The following is a 9,687-nucleotide window of genomic DNA, read 5'->3' as shown; positions in this document are numbered from 1 at the left end:
ATGCTCCAATTCCTGCTGCACCCACCATCCACCCGGCCCCACGCCTGCCCTCCCGAGGTGTTGGTGTTTCCAGACCCAGGAGAACCATCCCTTTTGCCTTCTTGCCTCTGCTCGCCAGGCAGCCAAGGAGCACAGCCCAGCCCAGCTGCCGGCAGAGCTGTGGATACATGCATTTAAATCACTTATATCTTTACTTTCTCCTGTGCTGGCTGTGAGATGGGCTTTTTTTTGCATGCGTAATTAGGGGGTGGAACAGATGGTGGAGGGTTCGTTTAAAGTAATGCATCCATTAAAATAACCTTCGCTGTCGGGGACTGCGCTCCGACAGGGGCCCGTTTCACCGGGGGCGGTGGAGAGGGTGGGGGGACTTTGTTKGGTGAGGAGGGGGGTGTTGGACTTTGGGAAGGGGAAGGGAGCACACATTCCCTCTGGGATGCATCATCCCGGATCACGGGATGAAGGATAAACCAACCGGTGCTGCCACGGACGGGCTGAGCAKGAGAGCCGGGGCCAAACTCGGACASACTGGGGTTGAACTGGTACTCTCCAGGGCTCAGTTTCCATGGCAATGTGATGGCACTGAGATGGTGGGGACGCAAAACCCAGCTTGGGGAGGATGCCAACAGTTCYTGAGGCAGGCATAGTCCTCATGGGTCCCCTGGGTTACCCTGGCCAGAGCTGCCCCCCGTGGGAACTGTGCCCACCTCTGTTCCCCACCCACCACAGAACCCAAAATACGCTGGAGGAGGACACTGCCACTCAGCACAAGCTGCCTCTCCTGTTTTGAACCCCAGGTTCCTGGGAGAGGCAGGAGGGCTTTGTTCAGGCACCAGAGGAGCGGAGGCCAGAGAAAGCAGGAGTGCCCTGCCAGCTCTTGTGTTTCACTCCCAAGGAATGCCGGGGAGGGGAGGGGAACGCTGCTCCCCCTTCCCGCCCCGTTGGGCGCCCAGCCCGGCTGCAGGGTGCTGAGRMTGGGAGGAAGAGGAGGGATGAAGGATGGTGCCACCACGTGCAGCCGGGGCTGGGGAGGGGGCACACACSATGGCACACACCCAGGGTGACACCCAGGGGATGCCGAGCACTGCCTTGGCTGGAGCAAATAATTCTGAACCAAGAGCTGCTGAGAAATATCACACCCCTCTCTGGGAGGAAAGGAGGAGACCCTGTGGGCACCCACTAAATTTGGGGAGTCCAGAGAGGCCGGGGAAGGGGGTGGAGAAGATCGAGAGCAGCAGCAACGCCAGAGCCACCCAAGCGTGTTCAAATATTTAGTGTGCACTTGTGAAGGTGCTTCTGCTGCCTTTAGGGCATCGCTGCATGGAAGCATCAGAGAGGTGGGAACGGGGGGATGGGGAGCAAATGCCAGGGATGTGCTGCACAGGGGTCTTGCTTTTCCAGCTGGGCTGGGAGGGCCAAGGCATGGGGATCCCAGGGAGGGCTGGGATAAGCTCAGCTTTGCCTTGTGCCTGGCACCTGCCTCGTCGCCCCCTCCCTGGAAACAGCTCCCAGAGCCCAAGGGAGCGCACATCCCTCCATCCTGCTCCTCCTCCTCTTCCTCCAGCCCCACGCGCCTCCCTGGYTCCCCACATTCCTGCTCACTGGCACCCTGGGCTGTCCCCAAGCACTGTCACGGCCTGGGGACAGCCAGTGGCTGTGGCACCGGGGCGCGTGACACCGACAGCAGCAGYGAAGGGCCGAGAGTGGCGATGGCAGGTGCTGGGGCAAAGGACCAAGGTGACATGTGGGATAGCAGGGCTCAGTGGGGACCACTGAGGAGATGCCAGCAGCCGAGAGGGGATCCCAAAGGACACACATCATGGGGTGACAGAGTTCCCATGGCCAGCAAGGTCCCCAGACCCTCTGTTCTGCTCTCCCCAGCCCCACACGTGCATCGAGGAGGAGCTGYTGTGCTGGCAAAACGAGGGACACCGGGTTTTGCCCCATCCCCACATCGTCCTCCATCCGCCGAGCCCCTGACCTGCCACCCCCACTCCCCCTCACTGATCCGAAATTCCCGCGGCTCACCCCTGTCCTCTCACCTGCCATCACCTCCCCATCAAACGCCAGGGTCTCCCTTCGCTTCCCCGGGCATTTCACTCGCTCCCTTTGGTGCACCCCCAGCACAGAGCGCTCTTCCTACTCCCCAGCCAGCAATCCGCCGGGAAAAACCGGTCCCAAAAACCTTCCCCACATCCGCGCCAGCCCTGCGGGTCTGGGGGGGCCGCGGCCGGCCCCCTGCTCGCCAAGAACAATAGCGCCTTGTTCCAGCCCGGCTCCGGCCTCTCCTCCCTGGGCAAAGCCCTGGCCACTCTCACCTCTACGTTCCTCTTGCTGTTTCCCAGCTCCCTCCTGCCAAATCCCCGTTCCCGAGTGCTTCTCCTCCCCGCGGGTCCATATTAAGCTACATTCTCCTTTCAGCTGGGTGGAAAACAGCAGTAATAACCATGTGGAGAGAGCCGTGCCCCCCACCTCCACTTCCCTCCCACTTTGGGGTTCAAATTTCATTTCAGCAAAAAAGCTTCCCCCGCCTCCAATTTCTTCCCCCAAACCGAGTCGCTGTCGTCGCGTCTGATCTCGGCAGGGGCCGTATGGATGCTCAGCTCCTCCTGGTTCAGGATCTGTTGCCAATCTGGACCTCGCAAACTGGTTCTCACACAGCTCCCGCCTAGCACCTCCCTCCCAGCAGTTATTGTCCCTCCTCAGCCACCCCARCCCAGCTCACTCCCTGCCACCCTTCCCTTGTCACCCTGCCATCCTGCTCCACTGCCACCTTGCTGCTCYGTCACCCTGCTCCACTGTCACCCCAGTTCTCTGCCACGCTGCTTTCTGCTACCCCTCTTCCCATGGCACCCTGTTCTCCCGCTCCCCGTTCACCCCATTCCCTGTCACCCTGMTCCACTGTCACCCYAGCTGCCTGCTATCCCACTCCCCCCCTCTCCCTGTCACCCTGCTTTGCTGTCACCCCACTCCCGTGCCATCCCTGCTCCCTGTCACACTCATCTGCTGCCTCACAGGGTGCTGTGCTCCCCTCCTGACCCTGCTGCTGCCTGGGCACATCCATCCCAAACCAAACCGCCAGCTTTGCCAGGCGAGATTTATTCCTGGCGAATTCCCGGGGGGCCAGTGGGGCTGGCAGCTGGCAGGGAGCAGAGCGTCCCTGCTGCCTCCAGCCCAGCAGCCTCCCTCTTTCCTGCAGCTGAGGAGCTCATCTCCCTCGCCCAAGGCGCTCCATCCTCCTCCAGATATTTTAGGCCCAGGTTTTGCAAGGAATGTTCAGGCGCTGAGCCCAAGCCGATGCGCTGAAGTCAGCAGGAGGCGAAGAGGGAAGAGGAAAGAGGGGAGAGGCAAGAGAGAAGAAGGGAGAGTGTGTGGGGGCTTGGGGCCCTGGAGCTGACAGAGACACCATGGGGATGGGATGGGATGGGACAGGATGGCATGGCACAGCATGGCATGGCACGGCACAGCATGGCACAGCACGGCACAGCATGGCATGGCATGGCACGGCACGGCACAGCACGGCATGCCTGGAGCTGGCTTAGCAGTGGGAAGTGCGGAGGATTGGAGACAGTGGATGCCCAAACTGCTTTGCTCTGCCTCCACAAGGATCAATAGCACATTCTGCCTCTGCCCCATCTCCCCACGTTGTGCCAGTCCAGGCTGCACCAACACTCTCGTGCTGGCACTGTGGGATTTGGAATGGGTAGGGGGTCCCCAACACTGGCAGCTCCTTCACTAGGGAGGTGTTTTTGCCAGGGTGGCGTGTCCCCTGCCAACGCCTGCCCAGACCACCTCAACACCCAGATCTCCAAGCCAATCTCATCCCTGTACATCAATCTCTGCCTGCACCCCAAAACCTGCCTGCACCCCAAACCCTGCCCATGCACATCAATACCTGTCTGCACCCCAAACCCTGCCTGCACCCCAAAACCTGCCTGTGCACCTCAATACCTGTCTGCACCCCAAACCCTGCCTGCACACCAAACCCCATCCACACCTCACCTGCACCCCAAATCCCGCCCGTGCACCCCAAACCCTGCCCATGCACATCAATACCTGTCTGCACCCCAAACTCTGCCTGCACCCCAAACCCTGCCTGCACCCCAACGCTCCCAGCGCTGCCCATGCACGTGCTGACAGCTCCCACTCACACTCCCCTTGCTGCCCGCACCCCACTGACCCCCGGCATCCCCCAACACCCGTAACCCACCCRGGACCATCCCGGCACCAGGGCAGCTCCTCGCCCCGAGCCCAGGCCAGCACGGGGGGTTSCTGGCAGCACGGATGGAGTCCCCGGCACTCAGAGCCCTGTCACGGCSCTGCTGGCACACCGCACCCGACGTGCTCCGACAGGTGAGCCCCCGGGGCAGCGTTCCTGCCCGGGCCGGCAACTGTCCCCACCGGGCAGCGCTTTACCGGCATGTTCCTTCCCAGCACGTCCCTCCCTCCTCCCTCATAGCCAGCCTCTCTCGGCCGGCAAAGGGGGAGCCGGCAGATTTTAATGAGCTCCCCGGAGGCATCGCTCCGCACCCCCATCCTCCCGCCTCTTCCCGCGCCCGGGAACCRATGCTCTGAAACACAACCCTCGGTGGCAAGCCTGGAAAAAAACCACAGGGCACATTTCCCCCCGCCTTTTCCCTTCCCTCCTCGCCTCCCCCAGCTTTTTTTTTGCTCTCCTGCCGATGCCAAAGACCCAGCCGGGCTCTTGTGCTTTCACTCGCAGCTGCAGCTGCCGATTTTCGCTGTAAGCCCTTGTGCCTAGAAGGCCCAGAGCGAGGGATTCTGGGACACGGTGATTGAAGACAGCACCAGCACGGAGACCATTGCTCAGACTTTCCCTGTCTGTCGCCCCAACGCTCAACCCACAGAGGGGGAGGGAAAAAAAAGAAAGAAAAAAGGAAAAAAAAAAAAAAAAAGATGGAGAAGAAAAAAAACCCCACTGGACTGGTGCTCGCCCCTTCCCACACACGCCGAGAACACGCTCCGWTGTGCCAGGGCCGAGCACCCGGGCAGGCACACAGGGACAGGGTGGGACCCCAGCCCCGTGCCACCCTGCTGAACTCTGAATCCAAAACCAAATCCCACCAGAAGCGCGCTGGAGCCTCCTCACCACGCAGCCCACTGTCCATTACCCTACAAACTCCCTGTGGGGAGCTGAGCACAGCCCAGTTATTTCTCTTTTGTGTTATTTTTTAGAAAAATAATAACAAGGCRGCTTTTGAGCCACTGTCTCCAGCATAGGGTGAATATTGGGGTGTGGGTACGAGGTGAGGTGGCAATGAGCATGATGCCAGGTCCTCGTGGGAAGCTGAAAACTCACCACAGCAATGGGACTGCCAGGATGTTTCCCAGAAASGAGCAAACACCCTGGGAGCATGTCACCCTGTCCCCTCCGCATGCAGAACCCCTGAGGAGCGAGGTGCCCAGCACCCTGGGTGTCCAGACGTGCCTGGGAAGGTCCCATGGATCAAATCCYTGCCCTCCAGCACGTGCACGGGCCAAGGCATCACTCAGCATGTGCCCTGAGGCAGAGCAGGACCAGCTCCAGTCTGGATGGACGGACAGACGGACACGCGGTGGGGAAAGGGAGCCAGGCTGTGACACCCTGTGCCTGCCAGAGCAGGGGGTGTGCTGAGCATCTCCCAGCCAGCTGAGCCCTCACATCCCCAAAACCTCCGCCGGCATTGCCAGCTCCCCCAGCACTGTGTCCAGAGCACACCGTGCATTTGGCCCCAGCAGGGCTGGGGAGGGGACGGCAGTGGCGAGGGGACACATCTGCCACGCATTCCGAGGCCATCCCGCATCCGGGCAGCCCGGCCACAGCCCAGCATCCAGCCGGCCGGCCCCAGGGGGAGAACGCTGCCGTGCTGCCAGGCAAAAATCCCCCCCACATCCCTCCCGCTCCTGTTACCGAGCCCGGAAGAAGGAAACAGCCCTCCCCACCACTGCCCTGTTTACCAAGAGCTGGTTCCAAGCACTCGGGAGAATAGCAGGAGCATTTCAAGGCCCTGTTTCCACTCGGCTGACACACACTATTTATAGAAGCCCACAATTCTCCCAGAGCTTTCCTCGGGATCTCAGCAGAAATAGCCTGCCCCGGGTCTCTGCTGCCTCCTCTAAGGAGGCCAGGCCAGCGCCGGCCCCCCCAGGCTCGCCGTAACCTTCCATGGACTTCCATGGCTTCTCTGCTGCCGGCCGCCCCGCTCCCGGCGTGTCCTTGGCTACCCCGTCCCTGCCACGGTGCCAATCCTTGGCCCCACAACATCTCCACCTCCCGCTCGATCAGCTCCCGGCGGTGTCCGGGCCGGGAGAGGGGACACGCCAGCAGCCGAGCGCAAAGCCACCTCCCGCCTGACTGCATCGGAGCGCGGCAGAGCCCCGGGGGACTCGCACCGGGGATGGAGTTGGCCTATTCAGGTTACAGAGACATGGCAGAGCGGAATTTGGCGCCGCGCCATCCCTTCTCCAGCCCCCCCTCCGCCCTCCTCTTCCACCCCCCGCTCCCCACCACCACCACCACCCTCCCCTGCAAATTCCACAGCCCAGCAGGAGAAGCCAGTGTAAGGGGACACCTGGGGGGGCGAGGAAAGGGGGAGAGGCTTGGGAGGGGGCCCCCGATTCAGACCACGGGGCCCCGGTTTGGACCAGGCGCCCCCGAGTCGGAGCAGGCCGGCAGAGGGTGGGAAAGCGAACGGGGCAGGATGCGAGCCCGGCACCCCGGGGGTTCGCTCTGCTCTCTGTCACGGCTGGATCAATCCGGAGCGGCTCCACCACGCGCTGTGGCACAGAATGAGCTCACCCCGCTGCTTTCGGGGGCTCTCCGGGCAGCCACGAGCCAGGGGCGGGATGCACAAGGCCACCTGGTCGCGGGCACAGCCACCTCGTCCCCCCAGCACGTAAACAAGCGGGGACTAAGGTGTTTCCACCTGCGTCGGCCTTGGGGCCGAACACATCCCCAGGGCAGACAGAGGGTCTGGCGTTCAGCGTGACCCCCGTGGGGTGACTCYTGTCCCCGCCAAAGCCACCGCGGTCCCCGTGGTCCCTGTCGCAAGCACCGAGGGGCCACGCGGCGGGGGGGGGGGGGGGGATCAGCTGATCGATAAAAACAAATCAGACGGGGGATGACAGGCACCAGAGTAACAACCGCTCCCGAGCCCCGCGCCACGGACCACGCAACTTCACCGGCGGGGCTGCGGGGAGCCCCCCGCACGCCCCCAGCCCCAGGGCTGCCGGGGTGTCCCCGCGGGGCAGCGCTCCGCTCCCCGCGGCAGGGGAAGGGGGTGGCATGCCGTGCCCCGGGGGGTCCCCACGTTCCCCGGGGAGCCCCCCCGAGCCCCCGCGCTGCTGCCAGGCTCTGCCTTCTAGCGGCCGGAGCCGCTCTGACAGCTGTCACTCACCGCTCGCACCGGGGGCAGAGCTGGGGGTGTCCAGGGGGAGGCGGCCGAACTCGGGGAGATGGCAGCTCTCCCGCAATGGGGGGCTCGCCTCGGGCCCCCCACGCCCGCACGCCCCTCCCTACCCCAAGTGTCATTAAACTCCGGCAATTTGGCACCAACTCGCCGCGCAACTTCAGCGGAGGGGACGGCGCGGGGGGGGACACGCACACGCGACACGCCGCCTCCTCCCCCCCTCCCGCTGTGCCCAAAAGGGGTGTCCCGTGTGTCCTCCCCCCTCCCAGCCCTACACAAAGGCGGGGGTCCCCGGTACTCACCCGCCGGCTCCTGCGCTCCGCGCCCCTCGGAGCCCGCCCGCTTGGGGAGGCTCCTGCCGCCCGCCGGGGCTGCGTCCTGACCGGCCGCGGGGGTCCCGGAGCCCTCGGCACCGCTCGCCACCTTCAACGAGAGCATTTCCAGCGCCTCCTGCTCACATTCTCCCCAGGCAACTCCGTTCCTGCCAGCCCACCCCCTCCTCCGTCCCCTGCCTGCTCTTTCCTCCTTCCCTTATCCCCCCCCCACCCCTCTATTTTATTTTTTCCGGGATTTTCTCTGTCCTCTACCGCTTAGCTTATTTTTCCCCCTTTTTTTCCTTTTTTTCTCCCCTTTTTTTTCACCTTTTCCCCCCCCTTTTTTTTTCCTCCTCTTTTTTTCTCCCCCCCCCCTTCGCCTCTCACACACACACAAAAGGCAGCGGAGCGGGAGGCGGAGGGGAACCGACCTCCCCTCTGCGCCTCCGCCGCTCGCCGCCTGCGGAAAGCAAAGAAAGACACAGCGCAGCAGAGCCCTGGCTTGCCGCTGCCTCCCCCCTTCCTCCTCCTCCTCCTCCTCCCTCCTCCTCCTCCTCCTCCACCACCTCCTCCCTCTCTCTTGCCTTCTGCCGCTCCCGGCTTTGTGGGGGCTGGGATAAAAGGGGGGGAGCAGAGCCGGCGGCCAGGCGCGCCCAGCCCCTCGCTCCTCTCTCCGTGCGCGGCGGGGACCGCGGCTCCGCTCCGCTCCGCTGTCAGCGGCACGGCCAGCATCCGGCACCCCGGGGAGCCGTGCAGCACCGCCGGGGCATGCTGGGCCTTGTAGTCCTTCCTTTCCCCCCCCCTCTTTTTTTCCCCTCCTTCCTCCCCCCCCGTTTTTTCTCCTCCCAGTCGCTGCGAAGAGCGCAGGGAGGGGCGCAACGATCCCGCGGCCCTTGCGCGCTGCTTTGGGAGAGGGGACACTTGCAGAGGGGACACTTTGGGGGGGTGACACCTCGGGGGGAGGGTAACCCCCCCAGCTGCCCCCTCCCCGAGGTCCCAGTGGGATGCGCGGGGCATTGCTGCCCTCTCCCGGGTTGTGCCTGCACTGCGCACCCCTCCTCGGGGATGCGGGATTTGGGGACACACTCCCCTCTCTGCAGCCCCCCACAGCCGGGGGTGCACCTCATCGCCCTTTCCAACTCAGCACCCCTGCACCCTCACACACCTCCCACGGAGCCAAGCATCCCCAAGGAGCCAAGTATTCCCACAGAGCCAAGAGTGCCCGTGGAGCCAAGAGTGCCCGTGGAGCCAAGCACGTCCTTTTTCCCTTTCCCCCCACTTTTAACGCATTTTTTCTTAAATCAAAAGCTCTTTCTCAGGCTTGGAAATATCTCTGCTATTTGCTAACAACCTGTTTCTCCGATTTTTTTTTCTCTGTCATCTCTTGGCCATGTCCCAGCGGGAATGCCAGGAGGGAAGGTGGTGACCAAGGTCCCTCGGACAGTGGTGGCAGAGCAGGGAGCTGCCCCCCAGCATCCTGAGCATCCTGTATCCTCCCTCCCCAAACTGCACGGAGCATCTCCCCAGCACCGAGTCTCCGTCTCTGTTAATGTTCCCGGAGCTGGGTAGATACAATATAATTAAAGTAGATAATACCAGTGATGTTTGTTATGACATGGTGTTTTTGTGAGTGACGAGTGAAGGGTTAACTCCAGGGAATTGGGAGTATTGCTTGGCTGCTAATAACACGTGAGTCATCGATGGAATAACACATGGGTGCAGGGAGAGACACAGCACCTGGCTTTCCAGCCGCCCTTTGACTCGCCTTTGTGGGGCAGCTTGGGCTTTCATGTGTTTTTGGATCAACAGGCAGCAAGGAAGGAATCTGAACTCCAGATATGCTCTGGTCATCACAGCTTCGCCGCTAAACTGGGATGAACTGGTAAACTGAGGTCAAGCTGAGAGCCATCTTCCAGCTGGGACCTGCTGCAATTTGGAAAGGTCCGGTCTGTCCCTGCATGCAGCCC

The 9,687-nt window shown here is 62.7% G+C and overlaps 1 protein-coding gene across 3 annotated transcripts in view; it reads right to left on the bottom strand.

The window, feature by feature from the left end:
* Positions 1–8,415, bottom strand: part of AHDC1 (AT-hook DNA binding motif containing 1) — a 51,350-nt gene extending 42,935 nt beyond the window's left edge. The window contains exons 1-2 of one of the 3 annotated variants that reach the window (XM_057384744.1): positions 8,305–8,415; positions 7,709–7,829 (exon numbers count right to left, since the gene is read on the bottom strand). Coding sequence is in view for 1 of the 3 variants with exons in the window: in XM_057384743.1 (XP_057240726.1) it covers positions 7,709–7,844 (136 nt within the window). In the remaining 2 variants the exon portion in view is untranslated. Of the gene's footprint in view, positions 1–7,708; positions 7,942–8,151; positions 8,231–8,304 lie in introns of those variants that run through there. The other 2 variants (XM_057384745.1, XM_057384743.1) reach the window with 2 other exon arrangements.
* Positions 8,416–9,687: the final 1,272 nt, after the last annotated feature.

This window comes from Malurus melanocephalus, unplaced genomic scaffold (assembly GCF_030028575.1).
Source record: "Malurus melanocephalus ecotype Western Australia unplaced genomic scaffold, MMel_1.1 scaffold_743, whole genome shotgun sequence".
NCBI classification, from domain to species: domain Eukaryota; kingdom Metazoa; phylum Chordata; class Aves; order Passeriformes; family Maluridae; genus Malurus; species Malurus melanocephalus.
Note: the sequence above shows the minus strand (reverse complement) of the source record. Positions and strands in the feature narration are given on the sequence as shown.